At 64.4% G+C, this 20,113-nt stretch overlaps 1 protein-coding gene across 1 annotated transcript; it reads right to left on the minus strand.

Moving 5' to 3' along the window:
- Nucleotides 1-1,117: 1,117 nt before the first annotated feature.
- NOTUM (notum, palmitoleoyl-protein carboxylesterase) lies at nt 1,118-7,166 on the minus strand. The gene is made up of 11 exons (XM_087825718.1): nt 6,832-7,166; nt 5,727-5,779; nt 5,525-5,620; nt 5,073-5,133; nt 4,893-4,951; nt 4,421-4,523; nt 3,663-3,854; nt 3,462-3,562; nt 2,730-2,877; nt 2,068-2,115; nt 1,118-1,849 (listed from the first exon to the last, which is right to left on the minus strand). Exons 1-11 carry the CDS (start codon nt 7,164-7,166, stop codon nt 1,543-1,545), a joined length of 1,503 nt encoding a protein of 500 aa, XP_087681844.1. The 3' UTR covers nt 1,118-1,542.
- Nucleotides 7,167-20,113: the final 12,947 nt, after the last annotated feature.

The following is a 20,113-nucleotide window of genomic DNA, read 5'->3' on the forward strand; positions in this document are numbered from 1 at the left end:
AGGCCCGAGACACACAAAGCCACCCGATCCCTTGAGCCCGCCTCCGAGGGAGCGGGAGGGGCGGCCCTGGAATCCGGGACCCCGGGACGGCGCTGGCGTCCCCGCAGCCGCGTTCCCTGCACGAAGAGCTCACCCCTGGGCGGCACCCCCAGCCCCAGCTCCGAGGGCGAGGGCGCGGCGGGCCCTGCGCCGGCCCCTCCCTCCCGGCGGTCTCCGGGCAGGTGAGGTGGGGCCAGGCTGCGGGCTCCCTGACGCCTGCGGGCGGAGGCCCAGAGTGGAGCCCAGGCTGCCCTGACCCTACATCCCACCACGGAGCCGCTCTGGGCCTCCCTTGACGTACCTGAATACTGGGGTTTCTAACAAAACCTACCTGTAGGGCAGCCGGGAGAAGGACGTTCTGTGAGGGACTCGATGCCGGGAGCGCTCAGGAAGCCCCACCCCGCGGGTGTCTCCCCAGACACGCTCGCCCACCGTGATGCCAACACCGGCTACCCGTCGCATGGCGCAGCTCTCGCAGGGCCCACGGTACCGGGCGAGGTGACCGCAGCTGTGAGGCGTGTGCATGTGTGTGCATGTGCATGCGTGTGCGTGTGCCCATCTTCCCTGGGGGCCGGGCCCTCCGGGACCTTCCATGGAAGGACTCGCACCCGTTCTCTGGGCCGCAGGGGGCGTTTTCACCCTCACGGTCTAAGCATCTTTCAAATCCCGAGCCCCGTGCGTGACCCCAGTAAGAATAAATGCGGCGCAGGCTGGAGAGGATGTTAGCTGAGTGGGAGGGTTCCCCTGGGTGATCCTGTTTTCCCGGCCGTGACAACCTCCTGAGTGTGCGAGCGCCGAGGGGTGCGCTGTGAGCCGGCGCTGTGGGCGTCCCCTGCATGTCACTCGGACAGCAAAGTAAACAGAAACGTGGGCTGCTGTCCCCACGCCGAGGTCCCTGCTCCGCGTGTCGGCCAAACGGGCCGGTGGGAGCAGGACGCCTGTGAAAGGGCCTGGAGTGGGCCCCGGGGTGGGGGTGGGTGTGGGCCCCGGGGTGGGTGTGGGCCCCGGGTGGGTGTGGGCCCTGCCCATCTCCCCCTACTCTGGGCCTGGGGGGAAGCTCAGCGGGGGGGTGGGGGTGCAAAGTGGGCCCACGGCCGTTCACATAAACACGTCCGGACAGAGGGGCTCTTTTGTTATCTTTTTTTATCGTTATTTAAAAAATATATGTTACAAAACAATATCGCTCATCATATATTTCTCGCTTAATTTCCTTTTTAAAAAAATTAAAGTAATAAAAAAGTCACTTTATAAAATAATACGAAAGGGCAGGAGAGGCCAGGGCTGGCTGGGGGCCGGGAATCCAGTGCTCTGGCTCCCCCCGCGGCCGGGGCGGGGGCGGGCGTCGGAGGGTCCCGAAGCCACCGTGTCCGGCCGGGCCTCCCGCAGGCAGAGGGGCAGTGAAGGCTGCTGGGGGTGGGCGTCCAGGCCCGGCGTGGAGGACAGCCAGGCCCTGTCCGTCCTGGGAGGGGCGGGCAGGTGGCGGGGGGCCCTCCGGCGGGACCCCTAGCTCCCGCCGCTCAGCATCCCCAGGAGCTTGCTGGGCTCCAGGCCCTGCTGCTGCGCCATGGTCTGCACGTCGAAGCCCATGTGCATGAGGAACTGGGCCACGTTCATCTCCTGCCCCGTGAACTGGTCCCGGATAGTGGGACACGAGGGGTTGCAGTGGGGCCAGGAGCAGCTGTCCACCAGGTGGACCGGGCAGCCCTTCAGGGGGGTCTTGCCGGCCTTGTGGTTGTCGTGGAGGCTCCTGTCCCAGCAGTGAAGTGCCCGTGGCAGCGAGGTCCCCTTCACCTGGACGTCCGTCCAGTGGCTGCGGACAGAAACCCAGGCGGGGGTCACTCGGGGTGTGGCCAGAGCAGGCGCCAGCAGGTTACCGCTGAACTCCTGCCACACGGCTGGCTGCCGAGAGGCTTTGCGCAGGGCCTGGGGGTACAGGGCCTGGGGGGGCCGGCGGGCAGGTGGCCGGGGTCTGCGGGCTCAGAGCGAGAGGCGCAGGCACGAGCCGGTTCGCGGCCGGGGGACACTGACCTTCGCAGGATGATCTCGTGGGAGAGGCAGGCCGGGGCAAAGCTGGCCCTGGGTGGAGGGGACAGCGGGTGAGCGGCAGGCCCGCCTCGGCCCTTCCCCACCCGACCCCCACAGGTCAGTCACTCCCCCGGGAGCCTGTCCCCACCCGCCCGGACCGTCCCTGCTAACTCTTGTCCCTTCCTGCCTCCAGATCCTGTTTGGCGCCCGCCTCCTCCGGGAACAGCCAGCCGGGCAGTGGTGGGAGGCCACCCCAGACAGGCAAATGTTGGACCTTTTTTTTTTTTTTTTTTAAATTTTTTTTTTTTTAAATATATCTTTATTGATTTCAGAGAGAGGAAAGGAGAGGGAGAGAGAGAGACAGAAACAGCAATGATGAGAGAGCCACTGATTGAGCCCACAACCTGGGCATGTGCCCTGACCGGGAATCGAACCCCGATCGCCTGGATCCTAGGTCGACGCTCAACCGCTGAGCCACGCCCGGCTGGGCTTTTTTTTTTTTTTTTAAATTTGGGTCTTCCCTCTGCCCAAATACATCTTGTTCTTAATTTTTTAATTTATTGATTGACTTGAGAGAGGGAGAGGAAGGGAGAGAGAAAGAGAAACGTCGGGAGCTCTCTGTCCAGGTCAGGTGGGCTGCTGCCCAGGGAGGGGCCGGCACTCACGACACGTCCTTGAGCGTCTGTCGCAGCTCCCGGCCCACGTTCTGGATGTACAGCCACTGGCCCTCCTGCACCGGCTGTCCCGTGAGGTGCACGTTGTCCACAGTCAGCTGGGCCTCATCAAACAGCCACTGCACCACGAACACTGGGCCTGGGGCGGGGGACGGCTCAGCTGGGTCTCTCTTCGGTACTCTGACCGCCACCCCAGGCTCAGGGTCCCCCAGTCCCGGGCCAGCTGGCCTCTTCCGTCAGATGCCAGGCCCGCACAGCGTCCACCTTAGCACCCACCCTTCCTCGAAGAAGCACCTTGTTACGCTCACCCCCCTACTGCCACCTTGGTCTGGCTCCCAGGGACTCACTCTGACCAAAGCTGGGGAATGATGTGTCTTTGCACGGGGACCTCACTACTCCCCAGCAGTCAGGGGTGGGAAGGGCTAGCCCAGGCCCCACCCAAGAGCAGCACTGGAGTCAGCTCCACAGCAGGCTCCTCACTGCGGGAGTGGACAGTGATCCCTCACCCCCACCTGTCCCCGTCTGCCCTGGACCAAGGGGACTCAGTGCTGAGACCTGGAGAGTCCCAGGCAAACGGGATGGGGCTCCGGCTCCGTCACCCTGCTCCAGCTCAGGGCAGTGGCCTGGGCCGGGCCTCTGGGGGCTGGGCTCCAGGCTGGATTTCAGGAGGCTCAGGAGGTCCCCCGCCCATGTGCCCCGCGAGCCCCAAGCTGGCTCACTCACAGCGCAGGGTGGGGTAGACCTTATAGCCAAAGAAGCAGTTCCACTCTTCGCCCTCCTTGAACTGGCCCCGGCAGCGCTCTGGCACCATCCCGTTCCAGTACCTGGGCCACAGCTGCAGGTCAGGCTCGCCCTGGGCCCCACCTCAGGCTCCTTCACCCCCAGACAGACTCCGCTCTCCCCCAGGCCTCCCTCCCGGGTCACCTGATGCCCCGGCGGATGGCCTCGGTGGGCGCGCAGGTGACCGTGTCGATGCAGTCGGTGCGCCGGTACTGCTTGTTGTCCAGGAACCAGCCCGAGTCGACCAGGCCCCGCACCTGGACGGCCGGGTGGCCCAGCTCCTGCAGCTGCTCGGCCACGCGGTCCACGTTCAGCAGCACCCCAGTGCCCCCCGCGCTGCAGGGAAGATGGGGCATGAGGAATGCTCAGCCCCCAGGGCGCGCCTGGCCCCAAACCCATGCGATCCTGATAAACGCCTGAACGGCCAACACATTCCTTGCCCAGGGCAAGGCCCGTGGGTCTTTCGGGGCCCTGGAGGCAGAGGAGGGGCTGGCAGAGCTCCAGGCACTGACTGGGCAGCTAGGTGGCAGGTTGCCCGCTAACTCCCATCGCCCCCTCCCTCCCCCTCTCTCACTATCTGCCTCGGCTTCCTTACCTGAAAATAAAGATGTGCTATGTGGCCTTAGCCCTTCAAACATGCCACAGACACCCCAAGGGTCCCCTGGCCAAGTGAGACCCCAGCCTACGGGGATCCCCGGCCTCAGAGAAGGTACACTGGTCTGCAGCTAACTGCTAACCAGCCACCTAGCTCACGGTGGTCCAAGGCGTCCCTCACGCCCACAGCCATGGGGTCCACGAGCATCCTCTAGGGTTTCCAGCTGCAGTGGGTGCCTGCCCAGGCCTGGCAAGGCTGGAGCCCGCCTGTCCGCCCCCCACACCCCTCAGGCCCCTGCCAAGCCCACCTGCTCCCTGCCAGCAGCAGCACCTTGGCCCCACTCAGCCCTTTGCCCAGGAGCTCTCGAACCACCTCCTGGATGATGAGGGTGCCCATGAAGGCATATTCGTCTGCTCGGAGAAGGGGGGTGGCTTAAAGGGGGGCCCGACAGAGAGCCGGGCCTCCGCCTGCAGGGTTGGAAGGAGGACGGGTTCTCGCTGGGGGCTGGGGGGCTGCCGGGGGTTGGTACCAGGGGATGGGTACACCGGAGGGCGGTGAGTCAGGTGCACGATCGTGCCGGGGACCCCTCCCCACGGACCAGCCAGGAGTGGGGATCCCCACGGGGGCCAGGCCAGCCAGGGACCAGCGGGCGCCCTGGGACAGGCTGGGTGTTAGGGGTTAGAGGGGGTGACACGGCTGGAGGTCTGTGTTCCCAGGGAGCCCGGTCCTCCCTGCGGGGGGGTTGGGGAGGGGGGGGTTGGGGAGGGCAGGGGACTCACTCTTGTCGGACTTGGGTGAAGCCCCACTCCAGACGTCACTGGAGCAGTAGGGGATGAAGCTGCAACAGAGGGACAGTGAGCCTGCTCAGCTCCCCCACTGCGAGCCCCAGGAAGGGCCCCCCAGGGAGGGCAGGGCCCCCCCAGAACAGGGAGCCCGGGAGGGACCCCCGTCGCCCTTACACCATGTTGGCGTTCCACCAGTGGGGGTTTTCCTCCGGCTGGGAGGACAGGATCCCAGTGCCTGTGGGGAGGGACGGAGTCAGGGGGTCCGCGGAAGAGGGTGTGCAAGGGGGGGCTATGGAAGGGCCGGGCGTGGGGGCTTCCTGGTTGGTCCCCACGGGGTGGGCGGTCATGCGGGCCAGAGCCAAGGTGGCTGGGACGTGAGGGACAGGCGGTCATCGCGGCCAGGACGCCCCGCCAGTAGGTGACACCGGCTGTCCCCCCCCCGCCCCCCGCGACGGCCCCGGGAAGCTCCCCGGGCGCTAGGAAGCCGTCGGGGCGGGTCGGGTACCCCCACCTTAGGGACTCCGGGGACCGGGCGGGGTGGGGCCTCTTGTCCGAGGGAGGGACGCCAGCGCGGGAAAGGGGGAGCCCCGGGAGCCCCCCCCGGGGCGGGCCCGCGCCCTGCTGACCTGTGCGGGTGCGCGGCCAGTCGCCCGAGCCCATGAGGCGCCGCATCGAGTTGTACCGCGAGTCGCAGCTCTCCCGGCTGAAGCAGTACCAGCCGCCTGCGGGCACAGCCCGCCGCTCAGGCCGCGCCCACCCCGCCCGCGGGCACAGCCCCGCCGCTCCCGCCCGCACCCGCCCACCCGCCGCCGGGGCTCCGGGACGCACCTTCGAGAAACAGCAGCCACCGCCGACTGCCCTTGGACTCCTTCAGGTAGTAGCTGCAAGGGGGGGAGGGCGCGCGGGGCGCGGTCAGGGGGTGCGGCCCCCGCCCCCGAGGCAGGGTCGGTCCACCTGTCGCCGGGCGCGCGCCGGCCGCCAGGGGGCGCCCGCGGCCCGACCCGCACGGAGCGCACCGGCGGCCAGCGCCCGCCAGGCCCGGGAGGTGGCGCTCGCGGGTCGGGGAAGGGCGGCGAGGGGCTGTGTGGTCCGTGGAAAATCCCCACGGCCCGCCCCGCGCGGGACCGGCTGTAACCTCGGCGCCGGCGGCCGGGCGGCGCGGGGGGGGGAGTGTCTTCGCCAGGGCTCGGGACCCTCCTGGGACGCGCGGGGGCACTTGGAGAGTGCCCAGGGCCCTCGCGGGGGGAGTGTGCGCGGGGCGGGGGCGCGGGGACGGGCCGCGCGCGTGAAGGGGCGCGGGCGCCACCGAGACGGGGTCGCAGCCTTCCTACCGAGGCGCGGCCTCAGCCCCGCTCCTCCGGTTGCCGACTCGCCGGGAGTGTGGGGTCCCGACCTCCTCCCCACGCACAGCCTCGCATCCTTCCTGTATATCGGACCCGCTCCCCAGGTCCTTGCACCACCTGCGCCCCCCTCCCGGGTCCTCCGCCGGCTGGGATCCCCGGCAGCCCCGGGGATGGGGGTGGGGGTACAGCGGGACTCTCCCCGCCCCGCTGTGTCGCCTCCTCCTGTTGGAGCCAGGGCCACTCGAGGACTGCCATCTCCCCGCCCCGGGCCCGAAGGACACGAGCAGAGGGTCTGGGCACTGGTGGCCGAGGGGTCAGTGCCCGGGCTGGCCCGGGACCAGCGACTCAAGCGCGGTCCCCAGGCCCCGCGCGGCGGGTCACGGAGCCGGGCCCTGCCAAGGCCCGACGGGAGCCCCGTGTCCTGGGGGCGCGAACCGCCTGGGCCGTGGGGAGGGTCCAGCGCAGAGCCTCCCCCTGGGGCCAGGGAGGCGACGGCGCAGCGCCGCCGCGACGAGGCGGCCGCGAGCCCGGCGGGAGCCACCAGCAGGGGCGCGCCGGCCGGCCGGTCGGGGCGGGCGGAGGCGGCTTACCCGGCGGGGCTGCCATCGTTGCAAGTCACCGACGTGTTGAGCAGAAGGTGCAGACGCAGGTCCTCGTTGAGCTGCTGCGCCGAGCAGGGGTACAGGGACTGCGCCAGGCTCTTGACCTGCGCCATGAAGCTGTCCATGTTGCCCTCCACGGCCGTGAAGTCCAGCGGGAAGCTCTCCACCGGCTGTCCGGCCGCGGGCGCCGCCTCGGCTCGCTGCGGGGCCGGCTGCGGGGGCGGCTGCTGGCCGCGGCGCCGCCAGGTCTTCCTGCCCTCGCCGCCCCCGGCCCAGTGCAGCAGGCTCAGCAGCAGCAGCAGCGCGCGCGCCCCTCGGCCCATGGCCACCTGCGGGGAGCAGACGGCCGTGAGGCGGCGGCGGGGGGGGCGCCGGGCCGGGGGCGTCGGGGCTGCGGGGCGCGCGCCGCGCCTGCCGGCCCGCGGGGCTCCCCGCGCCGGGCCGGGCCGCGGAGGCGCGGGAGGTGGGCGTCGAGGCGCGCGGGGCCGGACGCCGTGGCCTGGGCAGCTCGGGCTCCGCGCGCAGCCGGCCGCGGGCAGCGCAGGGTCTGGGTGCGCTGGCTCCGGCCCGCGCCAATGAGCGGCGGGGGCCGAGCCTGGGCGTAGTTTGCGGGGGCCGCGGCGGCCCGGGTGCCCGCGCGTTAGATGTGCCGCCGCCGCCGCCGCCCGGGCTCGGCGGAGGGGGAGGGGACCGCGCTCGCTCTTTTCTTGGCGGAGGCATCGCCTTTTCTTCCCAAACCGCAAGCCTGACGGAGGGGCCTGGACTACCCCGCCGCGGCCGCCGGAGGCGCTCCCGGCCCGGCTCCGTGGGGGGCAGCGGGACCCACGGCCCCGGCGGCTCCCTTGGCCGCGGCCAGCCCGGCGCCGCTGCCCCCACCCCCGGGACGGCGAGGGGGCGGCGGGGCAGGAGCGGGGCTCTTCGGAACCCGGGGGCGCTCCGCCCGCCGCTCAGCGGCCGGGCCCGACGGGCCGAGGGCGCAGGGTGGGCGCGCTCCCCTGGGCCGCTTGGGGTCCCTCTCACCTCCGCTGCCCAGGCCCGCAGTGCAGCTGGCGGGCGCGCCGGACCCGGTCCGCAGCCCACCGCGAGCGGCCGCGCGGCCCCGGCTCCTCGGCGTCGCTCGCCCTGCACCGCCCGCCGCTGGTGCGCCCGGCTCGGCTGCCTCCCTCTCTGGAGCTGGCGCGGAGCCTCCCAGGACTTTTATCCAGCGGGGCCCCCGGGATCAAAGCGGCGGCGGACACAGGGCTCCGCGTCCAGGGGCCGCCAGCGGCGCGCGCGGGGCCTCCGGGCGGAGCGGACAGGTGTGGCCCGAGGCCCGGGCGCCCCGGCGACGTGCGGGAGGGACCGCGCTCCCCGCGAGGCGCCGCGGAGGACGCGCCCCGTCCCGCTCGCTGCCGGCGGGGCAGATTCTGGGCGGCCCTCGGCGGCGGTGGGGCCAGAGGGGCGCTGCCATCTGCCGAGGCCGCCGGGCCTCGCTGGGGTCCTGGATCTCCCCCGCGTGCGCCCTGGTTGCAGCGCGCCAGCCGAGGACCCCCCCCCCAAAACCTCTCCCTGCGCCTGCGGCCCCTGGGGTGGGGCGCGGCTGGGAGAGCTGCGGGCTTGGCGGCGGCTCAGTGACCACCAGGGACCACTGTGTGCACCCATCACCTCACCTTCCCGGCGCACCTGGGGGCACAGAGGATATTCCTCGTCAGAAATCAAAGGGGGGGGGCAGGTGTTTGCCTAGGAGGTGTTTCCCAGGGTGGGTAGGGAAACAAAAGAAAGAGAAGCGTGTATTCACCCTCCACACACACCCGGTGCCAGCCAGGGCTTTGGCAGACCGTGGCGCATTTCCCCTCCCATCTGCAGCCCCGTGGATGCCACTACGCCCATCTTTCAGAGACGGGAAACGGGTCTTACCTTTTGGGACTGGAGTCTAGACCTGGGGCAGGGCTTCCTGAGCCCCCTCCTAATTCAGGGCAGTGGGCAGGCGGGGCCCCCCGGGAGGCTCCAGCGGCGTCTCCGGAGCAGGAGATCAGAGGCAGCCAGGGGCTCTGGCAACAGCTGGCCTGGCCCCTGCCTTTGTAGTCCGCCTGCCCGGCCTGCAGGGCTCCTTTGGCCCGGAGCAAGGAGTGATGAGCTGAGATTAGAAAGTTACAACCCATCCTGCACACACCCAGCAGGCAGGGCCCTTGGGCATCTCAGAGCCTGAGTTGCTGTGATGCAAATCTCGGAGCCTGAGATCCAGCTGAGGTGCCCTGGAGGTCAGCCCCGGCTGGGGTTCGCCGCAGGCCGGGGCGGGCAGGTCCTCTCCACGGGCGCTCTTGGGGCAGCTGTGTGCCCATTTTCCTGATGAGGGGAACTGAGGTTCAGAGAAGCTAACGGACGTGCTGAGACTGAGCTCTGTTTGTTCGGAAACCCTCACTTGCCTCCCCCTTGTTCTGGGCTCAGCTTAGTTATTTATATTTATTTATTTTTATTTGTGCCCCACTTATTTATGCCTTCATTAGTTAGTTCTTGTATGTGCCCTGACCGGGGATCGAACCCACAACCTTGGCCTATCTGGACGCTCGCTGCTCTCCTGGGTCAGTTGAAACGCCGTGCTTGGGACTGACTGGAGGCAGGAGCTTCAAACACAGGCCCCATCTGGGGGCGGTCTCCCCAGCCCTGCGCACCCAGGCATTGGGGCGAACCTGCCCGAGAGCCCTCCAGCTCTAGAAGCCTGTGAGTCCAAGTCGCCGGCAGGGAAATGCTGCTCCGGGCTGGATGGCCTGCCCGCGGAGGGGCCGCGCCGGGCACCCACCTGGCTCTGAGCCGCTCCCCGGCCCGGAGGCGCCGCCGGGTGAGGCCCGTGACCTCTCTGTGGGCCTCCACTTCCTCTTCTTTAAAGCGGGGCGGTGACCGTCCCCCATCTGAGGGCTGCGGTGGGATTACGGGAGCCCAAGCGTGAAAGTGCCCGCACGGCCCGGCAGGACAGCCGCTGTGGTTGCCGGCGGGACTCCGGGACCGGGGAGAGCATGCATATTATACTCCCTGGCGCCCGCCGCGATGCGATTGAGCCTGCACGTTGGACCCAGATGGGTTCCTGTTTGGGTTTATGCGAGACTACCAGCAGGAGCGGGGAGGCGCTCAGGCCCAGCCCCCCAAGCTCCCCGCCTGTCTCCCTCCCGCCTTCCCCTGGGCCGCCGGCTGCTCACACGGCGTCCCCTCCACTCCGACCGGCTGCCTCTGTCCCGCGCTCCCGCCTCCTCCGGGGGGGCCTTCAGCTTGACCTCTGCACTTCAGACTCCCCCACTCAGAGGTTCAGCCCCCCCAGGTCTGGTGGGGTCTCCCAAGACTACAGGCCCTTCGAGCTGGGCCTCCGCTTCCACACCGCCTGCCCCCAGCCTAGTGGCCACTGTGACCCCGACAAGTGGGAGGAGGGGGACCCTGGGTTGAACCACAGTGGGTCACATCCCATCCTCACACCGGCAGGAGGGTGACTGTGATGAAACACGTGGGACGTAACAGTTGTGGGTGGGGTGCGGACACACGGGAACCGGTGCCCGGCGGGCCGGGGTGTGAGGCCGTGTGGCCGCCCTGTCCCCCAGCCGGGCAGGTCCTGACGCAGTTACACAGAATCATCAGGGGATCCGGCAGTTCCCCCAGAGCATGTCCTCAAAAGCACGATAGGTGGAAAACCCAGGCGTCCGTCCGCGAGGGGCCGACAGGCCATGCGGCCCATCCACGCGGTGGAGCCGGGATGGAGCTCCGGCGCCGGCTGCGATACGGAGGAACCTGAGGAGCGTCAAGTGGCGCGAAACGGGCCAGACGCGGGAGGGAGGCCGCGCACTGTGGGAACCCGCTTACAGGAAACATCCGGGAGGGCAAGTCCACAGGGACAGGAGCAGGCTGCTGGTTGCCAGGGGCGCAGGGAGGAGCGGGAGGCGACCGCTGCCGGCCGTGGGTTTCTTTGTGGGGTGACAAAGACGTTCTCAGATTGATTCTGGTGGTTGCCCAACGTCGAGAATGTCTAAATGCCGTGGAATTGGACACTTTACGGTGGGTGGTTTTATGTCGCAAAAATTTAACCCTAAAAAAAAAACCCCACAGCACCAGTGGGTCAGACCAGTGACGGTCAGCGGGCTGGACATGGGGGCACAGGGCCCCAGGCGACTGGGTGGGGTGGGGCCAGGCGAAAGGAGTGTGGGGGTTGGGGTGGGCTGGGCTGGGGGAGCCCTAGACACCCTCCTGGGGTGCAGGATGTGTTCTGTGCCCCGCGGGCTCATCAGACAGATGTCTGTGGGGCGCACGTGAGGGACGTGGCCGAGCCTGAGATCTGCACCCAGGGCCTGGCTCTGCCCTCGCTGGGCCTGAGGCTGGGCCTGAGGCTCGGCTTTCTCATCGGCACCTGCCTCACAGCGTCGTGGGAGCACGAAATGAGACAAGGTGTGTCGGGCAGTGAGCAGGTACTGGACAATGTTGTTGCTCTTGGGTGGACGCTGGCCATCCCTCGGGGCCCAAGGTAGACGGACGTCCCTGGCGCAGGGGCCTCGTGGGACGTCAGGCTTGGGGATGGGCAGCAGGAACTGTGTCACGGGACCCGGCCTTCTCTGTCCCACCCCTCTCCCCGCCCTCCTGCCACATCTGGGTGGATTCTGTCATTCCTGCCTCTCTGCTCCCTGGTTCCCATTCAGGTGGGTGCCAGGTGCTTCTGGCTAAGCTTAGGTCCCGAGCTGCAAGGGAGCCCGGGGAAATGAGAGCCCTGAGGGGGGCCTGCCTCTTTCGGGGGGCGTCCTAGGTATCAGACGGGGCTGCAGGGGCTGTTCTAGGCCGAAGCCGTGGGGGAGGGAGCCAGGGAGGAGGGTGTGGAGGTGGTCAGCCAGTCCGTACGGGGTCCCACCTGGGACGCTGCTCAGGCTCTGACAGACCGGTTACCCGGCCTTCGGAGCGTCGCAGTGCCCAGCAGCTCCAGACGCAGGGCCCTTGAGTGGACGTGGGACTGCCCCACGCCACATGGCTGCTCCCTCCTGGGGCCCCTCGAGGGCCCTGCGCCCGAGGGCAGGCGGCTCTGTGCTCCAGCAGCTGCCTGTCGTCTGGGGACCAGCTGTTGCCTGCCGGTCTCACCCGCCCCGCCTCGCACAGCCACCTGGGCGGCTCCGAGCCCCAGCTGCTGGCGTCTGAGGCACAAGAGGGCAGGGAAGCAGGGCAGCCCCCCCACCCCTGCTTACTCTGAGGGGAGGCCCTGCTCCCCAGACAGCCGAGAGCCCATCTCAGCTCTGGGCCGGGGCGGGGCCTCAAGGCCAGGCCCTGCAGTCTCAGAGTCTGAATCCCCATTTGGTTTCCCCGGAGCCCCCCCTTCCCCACGGTAGGAACCCCCCTTGGCCTCATATCCTTGATGAACAAAGCCCCCCACCTGGAGCTGTCTGGAGCGGGGTCTGGGGTGGGGAGCTGGGACTGCTGGGGCAGGTCCAGGCCTTTCACGGACAGTTCCCAGGCCTGATGCTGGGAGACATCCTCTCCTGGGGACCAGATGGCTGTTTGCAGGCCTGGCACGAGCAGCCTTGGGGTCACCTGGCGGAAGGGACCACACCTACCCCTTGCCCTGGGATTGAGAGCACCTGGAAGTCAGAGCCCCCTTCTCTTAGGGGTGAGAGCCCCCAGGGCTGCCGGTGGAAGTTGAGTCCTGGATGCTCCCGTCACTCGGCTGTGACTCTCCCCGCCCCCACCCAGGGGGCCTTGGACCTCACTAGTTACTAGGCACGACCTACCCTCCTCTCAGCACCCCTGCCCCAGGCTGAAGGGCCCTCCTGGGTGCCGGCCTGCAGTGGGCCTTAGGTACCTGGAGTGTCAGAGTCTCCCCCAGCCCAGGCCACATTCCAGAGCCGGGGGACGGCAGGCCTGGGACCGAGGGGAGGGCTTCCTGCACACCCGGACACGGCCTCCTGGGTGTCCTGGGAGCCTCCCGGACGTGCCAGATGTGCTTGCTGTTCACCGCACAGGTGAGGAAGGGGAAGGGGAAGCCGGCTGCCCGGCCCGCGGGAGGCGGGAGGCGGGAGGCGGGAGGCGGCTCCTCCTCAGTTCTCCCAGCTGCTGGCTTGGCTGGGCCCTAACGAGCTCCAGGCCGGCTGGGCCCCATCTGTGCAGCCTGCTCGTCCCCGGCGCTCACTGCCACAGCGGCTGCAGGCCAGCGTGGCCAGCCGGCCATGTGACCTTCGGCCCACCCTCCCTCCCGCCCTGTGATCCGCACGTGGCCCCTGGGGAGGCAGAAACAAACCCTCAGATCTGCCCCTGGGAACCTGTCAGCGCCAGCGACATCAAAGGGGGCAGCAGGCCTCGGGCGCGGATGCTTCTCTTAAAGGGCCACGCCACGATCTAATTCAAAGCAGATCCTGGGAACAGCTGTCGGGCCTCTCCCTGGGAGGAAGGGAGGGAGGGCCCGAGGGAGCTGGAAGGTGGCGGTCCCTGCCCTCGCCAGGCCCGTCTCTGCCCTCGCCAGGCCGGTCTCTGCCCTCGCCAGGCCCGTCTCTGCCCTCGCCAGGCCCGTCCCTGCGTTGCTTCTCAGAGCGGGTCAGGGGGCAGGTGGGGACTGTGCTGAGGGTCCGAGCGGGTCCCTCACCCTCCACCTGGGAGTCACCGTCCATTTCTCAGAGAAGGACACTCAGGGCTGAGCAGGGGCCCCAGTCCAGGGTGGTGACTGTTCTGCCCCCTGTTGGGGTAACAACTTAGAAACTCATTTCATGAAGTCAATAGCGTGGCTCGGTTGGTTGCGGGTTCAATCCCCGGTGGGAGTGTGTGGGGCAGGCAACCAACCAATGTTTCTCTCTCACATTGATGTTTCTCTCTCTCTCCCTTCCTTTCTCTAAAAATCAATTAAAAAAAAAAAAATAGCGTGATCTCTCCTGCACGTGTGTGAGTTGAGGTTCTTACCTGCCCAGGTGTCTGTCCCGCCTGGAGGCTACCGAGTGAAACCTGATGTGGGACCGCCTCGTGCACAGGGCTGGGGGGGGGAGGCAGGAGGGGTCCCTGAGGATCACAGACCCGCTCGACGGAGCCGTGCCCTGGCTTGGGGACACCAGGGTTAGACAGCGGGTTTATCTTAAGGCGGAGGGAGGAAATGAAGAAACAGGTGCCTGAGGGGCTTGCGACTCGATGTCAGGAGGGCCAGGACGGCTCCAGGCTCCCTACAGCCGGCGGGGGGGGGGGGGGCGCTGCTCCCAGCATGTCCTGTGTGGCTCCAACTGCCCGGGAAGGCATCCCTGCGGCCCCTCGGGTTTTCAGATGAATGGAGGGCCTGGCAGCCAGGAGGTGGCAAAGCTCAGGTCGGCCCAGGTAGGGGAGCCTGGACCTCGTGCCCTGACCACACCCGAGGGTGCCAGACACTGCGCCATCCTATGTTACATCCCACGGGGACACTCTGGTGGTAGCATGCTGGGCGGGGGGCGCAGAGCTGGGAGCGGCCCTGGGCGGGGCCACGGGGGCTGCAGTGAACGCGTCACCTGTTGTGTAAGAGGGAAGGAGAGGAAGACTCGACCATCCTGAGCCTCCGCTCACCTTCGCGAGAACAAAGGCAGGAAGGCTCCCAGCCCTGGGAGAAGGTGGTTTTCTGGGGTGAGCGGAGCCGGCGAGGAGGGAGCAATCCTTTCTGCTATGTCTCGTCTTACACGCGCCACTTTTTTTTTTTTTTTTTAAATATATTTTTATTGATTTCAGAGAGATGAAAGGAGGGGGAGAGAGAGAGAGAGAAACATCAATGATGAGCGCGTCATTGATCGGCTGCAGCCCCCACCCGGGCCTGTGCCCTGACCGGGAATCGGACCCCATGGCCTGGATCCTAGGTCGTCGACGCTCAACCGCCGAGCCACGCCCGGCCGGGCGCCACTTTTGAATCAAATAGATGTTTTGCATAGTCCAATATAACATTAAATCATCAACAAGGGTGAAAAAGACCTTAAAGTTCAGCAATACGTGAACATAACTGTTCAGAAATAAATGAACCTGTGCATTGCGTTGACGTGACCGCACCGAAGGAAAAACTTAATTCAAGCGGCTTTTGAACACAATGCCCTGCTTTTCTTTAGTGGGATGTGTCCTGAAGACAAAAATAACCACCGAGCGATCCTGACGTTTCCTCGGTAGGTCTGTGGTTAGTAGTGGGATCGCCGTAGTCATTTCCGAAGCTATTTGGAGGGTGTTTTGGAACAGGGCAAATAAGTGTCTTCACGTTACTGAACGCAGGGGCTCTCGCTGTGGAGAAAGGGATATTCGAGTGAACCATGTAGATTTGCTTTTTTTTTGTAGATCAAAAATGGTCGAACCTTGACAATTTCGTGCAATTCACCCAGAAAGAAATAGGGAATGAGGGCAGAGGAGGAGGGAGCCCGAGGGGCGGCTTGCAGTGCAGGGCGCTCGGGCGCGTTCAGGACGTAGCTCCGTCCCGAGGGGGCCGGGAAGCAGGGGCACCCCAGCGGCCTCGAGCACCCTCCGCTCCGGACCTTGGCTTCTAACTCTCACTCCCCTCGGAAGGGGCCAAGGGCTGTCCTGAGAAACGCCGGGTTCCCGGCGGGCGCAGGGACTGTCCCGGGTGAGCCTCGCGGAGGTAGGAGTGGGAAAGTGCCCAGAAAATGATCGAAACATGTCAGAAGCGTGGACAAACCCCGGCCGGCTCACGGGAGGCCTCAGAAGCTCAGGGACAGGATGTGACCACAGGGGACGGTCCGGCCAGCGTAAAAGGTGCTGACTAAAGGTGGGTCATGCTGCTGGTCACGTCCAGGGCACCCTGAGCCCTGAGCTTCCCTGACATAGGTCGGTCTTTACCCTCAGTGAGCCTGTTATCTTCGTGCATCTAAGATAACAAACCTTAAAAAAATGCCTGAGCCGTTTCCCGGTCCCAGAGCCCTGCCCTGGGGCCCGCCCTAGCACAGAACGAAGAGCCCCTCGCTGTCACCTTGTTACCCACATAGCGTCTCCGCGTGTGTGCTGGAGCCGATAAGCATCTTGTACCGACCGTGTACAAGCCTGTGTGTCTCTGTCTTACTCTATCCAATCCCAGAGGTTTCCCCCCACTTGGCTTTCTCCGGCCCCCCGGACCTGCCGTGGACGGATTTCGTGGGACCTCCTTACCTCTCTTGAACCTACCATGTAAAATAAGCTGTAGGACGGCTGTGCCGTCCGCCGGAACATTTTTCTCAATCTGTTGAGATCTTGCTTCCTGTCAGTTGTCATCAGTTTGAGTCAAATAAACTCATAAAAATCCCCCGGACGTTTCTGACGTCGACGAAAGGGAGCAGGAAGGCCGAGGGTGAGGCGATACCGACGTTCGATCTCCCAAAGTTGTGCAACAGCTGGGCGGTCCGATGGGCGCGCGGCCTCGCTCTTAGGAAACGCGCACGGAAGTGTTTGCTGGCCAAGGCACACATGTTGTTTTACTCTCAAATGGTTCAGGAAAACATTACATGTATGTGGAGAGAGACAGACGACAAAGCAGATGGGGCAACGTGTAAACAACGCCGAGTGTGTCTGAAAGATGCACGGGAGTTCCTGGCGTGGCGCGTGAGACTTTCTTCTACGTTTGAAATAATATAAAAATACCCCCCCCCATAAAAGAAACATAGGAACCAGCTCAAAGGGGAGGGGGCGCTTACTGACTGAATTTGGATCAATTTGAGCATCAGAAAGAGTAATGGGATGGAAAAAGAATCCATGAGTTCGTATTAATATTTAAGAATTTTTGAAAAAAAGGGGGAAGCATTTCTTTTTTAATCCTTGCCCGAGGATATATTTTTCCATTGCTTTTCAGAGTAGGAGGGGGGGAGAGAGAGACACACGCATCGATGGGTTGCCTCCTGCACTCTCCACCCGACCGTGGCCGGGAATCGAGCCTGCAACCCAGGTACGTGCCCTTTGCCAGAATGGAACCCGGGACCCTTCAGTCCGGGAGCTGATGCTCTAACCACTGGACAAACCCAGCTAAGGTTCTTTTTCTTTTATTTTTTATTTACTTTTTAAATATATCTTTACTGATTTCAGAGAGAGGAAAGGAGAGGGAGAGAGAGAGATAGAAACATCAATGATGAGAGAGTCATTGATCGGCTGCAGCCCCCAACCCGGGCATGTGCCCTGACCGGGAATCAAACCCTGATCGCCTGGATCCTAGGTCGACACTCAACTGCTGAGCCACACCCGGCCGGGCTCTTTTTTTAAAAAAATTGAATCTATTAGGGTGACATTGGTTAATAAAATTATATAGGTTTCAGGTGTATAGTTCTATAAATACATCATCTGTGTATTAGCGTTTCTTGACCAAAAAGATGCCTATTAAATGTAGAGGGAATGATAAAATTGGAAAGCTACAATGTTGCACCCACAAATGTGATGATGGGTTCAGGCAAGGACCATCCAGCTATAAGTCTGTTGGGTAAATGGTTATTGGAGAAACATTGTATTTATGGCTTATTTGCTCTACTGGGGGCCTTGGCCCTGGAAGAATCTGGCAGACCAGGTGTTTAAACTTCATGTCCCCGCTAAGTGAACAAACTGATGTCCTGGATATCCTGATGGGCTGTCATCTATGCTGCGTCACACTCCAAACGTTTAACCCCAGGACAGGGTCGGGAAGAACAACCCGTGGAAGATTCTAAAGGGAACAGGTCTGGACTCTTCAAAAATGCCACTGTTGTGTAAAGTTAAAACAAACCCGAGATGGACAGAGAGAGGCTGATTAAAGGAGTGTAAACTGATGACCAACAAACCAATGTGACAACCAGCTCTTAAGGACCATTGGGGACAAGGGAAAGTCTAATGTGGGCCGTGTATCAGATAGTGTTCTTGAACCCAAGACTGTTTGGTTGTTGGTTGCGGGGACGGGTTACAATTACGTAGGAGAAGGTCATCATTTTAGGAGGTGCTGAACTGTTTTGGGGGGAAGTGCCTAGACCTCTTCAACGTACTTTCGGATATAAACATACATGCAAACAGGGATGCAGAGAGAGAGGCAAATGTGATGAGATGCTGACAGTGCATCTCCGTGGAGGTGCAGAGATGAGGTGAAAAATTGGAGTTTATTGTATTAAATTTTAGCTTGTTTGTGGATGTTATTGCTTAATTGAATTTTTTATTGTGATGATTGTAGAGTCCCACAGTCCCATGCAGAGCGACACCTTGTGTACTTTGCCCACATTCCACCAAATGGTAACATTTTGCAAAATTGTAGCACAGTCTCACAGCCAGGATGGCGACCTGGAGACCACGCACCGTCTCCTTCCCGGGTCCCCGGTGCGAGTGCGCTCGGTTGTGTGCCAGGCTGTACACAGTGTAATCACGGGTGGGTTGGTGTGTCAGACCCCGAGCGGGTCCCTGGCATCACCCTCCTGGAACCACGCCCACTTCCCTCCCTCCCCCAGCCCCACCACCGCTCATGTTGGGCAGCCCTTAATTTGTCCTGTTTCTAAAATGCTGTCCTTTCCTTAACACTAGATAAGTGGGATCTAAAAGGGATAGTGTGGTACGATGTAGCCTTTGGGATGGGCTTTTTCGCTTGGCACACTTCCCAGGTGCCCGGTCCATGCTTGTCTCCTCTCGCTGGCAGCATGCTACTCCACAGTATGAACGGACCACAGGTTATTTGCTCACCTGCTGGAGCACACCTGGACTTATTTCAGTTTGGGGCTGTGAGCTGCTATAAACATGAATGTAGAGATTGTCTTTTTTTTTTTTTTAAGATATCAAATTTGGAAATAAAAAATATGAGCTGCAAAAAGAGGCTGAGCTGTGTGAGCAGCCAGGTAGACTCCCCTTGACTTGCAAACCTGCCAAAGATGACCTCTGACCTCACAGTCACCTCCATGGCCTCTGCTGTGATTACGTGACCTGGAATCTGGCAGCTGAAGCCTGGAATGGAGCCCCGAGCAAAGGCACCAAGTTGCAGGAAGGGCTGGGGAAGGCAAGTCCACAGAGGCAGGCTTCCAGAAAGAGCAAACACACTGCATGGACGTGCAGGTTCTTACGGGGCGGGGGGGGGGGCAAGCCCGCCTCGGGGCAGGTGAGGGCCCTCCCAGCTGTGGCGGGGTGGATGGATGTTGGTGTGTCCAGCCACGTGAATTTTTGGTTCTGGCCTGAAATAAACCTCTGTCCAGCGGGGACCCAAGGAAACTCCTGGGCACTTCCTGCCTCTGGAGGCTTGTCGAGCTGCAGGTCTAGCACCCCCAGGTCCCCACGCGGTATCCAGAGGTGGTCTCTGGGGCCTGCTTGTTTTCACAGGCACCTCACAGGGTCTTGGTCTGTCCTGCCTGGTCTTCACTAGCTCTGGCCCAGCCAGGCCACTGAGGGGAGGTGGGTCTGCCCTGCCTCTCCCGCCTCCCACTGCCCGGGTGCCCTGCCACCACTGGGCGAGAACCAGCAGCAGGAGGTGGCGGTGCATTTTGGGGACCGAGTGTTTTTTTGTCTCCCCATGAAGGGTCATTCCTCCGACAGATGTTTGCTGAGCACCCGCCCTGTGCCAGGCTGTGCTCTGCGTGTCAGTACCGTGGAGGGCCAGGCGGCCGGGCCTGCTGGGGTGGAGACAGCCAGTAAACAAGTGAGCAGTCACGTAAGGCCTGTCCCCCTGCACGTGAGGCTCTGAAGAAACCCCCACAGGCCGACGTGCTGGAGAGGCCAAGCTGGGGGCACCTTGGGGTGCAGGGGGGTCCTGATGGGTTGAAGGAAGGGGTTGGAAAGCGTGACCAGGCACCGGTCAGAAATGCCCCAAGGCCCCCTGCGCCCAGCTCCAGCAGAGGGTGAGGCCCAGGACCAGGCAGTGGCAGGCGGCGCAGACCTGGCGGTGTCAGTGAGGCCGGCCCAGGTGGTCTCCACAGTCCCCCCACGTGGAGTCTCCAACATGCACGAGGGTGGCTGTGTCACCCACACAGGGGCTGGTAGGACCCCAAACACCCCGACTCCCGGACAGGCTCTGCCGGAGGGTCCAGCGGCTGGTGGAGTGGGCCTGGCACCGACGGCGTAGACTTGCCTGAACCTGGCCCCCCCCGTCTGGGGCCGTCCCCTGACCCCCCCCCCAGGGACCCAGGCGACCACAGGGGACCAGGAGACGGGGTGCGGTGGGGGTGGGGGGTGGAGGGGAGGGTATGGGTGCTGCAGTGCGGGGCGCGATCGCAGGGCGAACGGGACCCAGAGGGACGCGCCGTCCGGGCCTCGGCGCTCCCGGCCCCGCGCGGAGCTTCTCTCCCGGCGTCGGATCCACGCGCCGCGCCGAGGCCCCGCGGGACAGCCGGGGCGAGCGCGCCAGGGCCCAGCTGCTGCGCGGGGCGGGGCCAGGGAGGGC

Source organism: Miniopterus natalensis, chromosome 17 (genome assembly GCF_054644295.1).
Source record: "Miniopterus natalensis isolate mMinNat1 chromosome 17, mMinNat1.hap1, whole genome shotgun sequence".
Lineage (NCBI taxonomy): Eukaryota > Metazoa > Chordata > Mammalia > Chiroptera > Miniopteridae > Miniopterus > Miniopterus natalensis.

Bases quoted from the DNA above. Each gene is read 5' to 3' on its own strand.
- NOTUM (XM_087825718.1), bottom strand. From the start codon at position 7,166: ATGGGCCGAGGGGCGCGCGCGCTGCTGCTGCTGCTGAGCCTGCTGCAC. The intron at 5,134-5,524 runs GTCAGCAGGGCG...CCCTCCCCACAG, and splicing joins CTGGCCGCGCACCCGCACAG to GCACTGGGATCCTGTCCTCC. The intron at 2,878-3,461 runs GTGAGTGAGCCA...CCCCCGCCCCAG, and splicing joins GGTCTACCCCACCCTGCGCT to GCCCAGTGTTCGTGGTGCAG.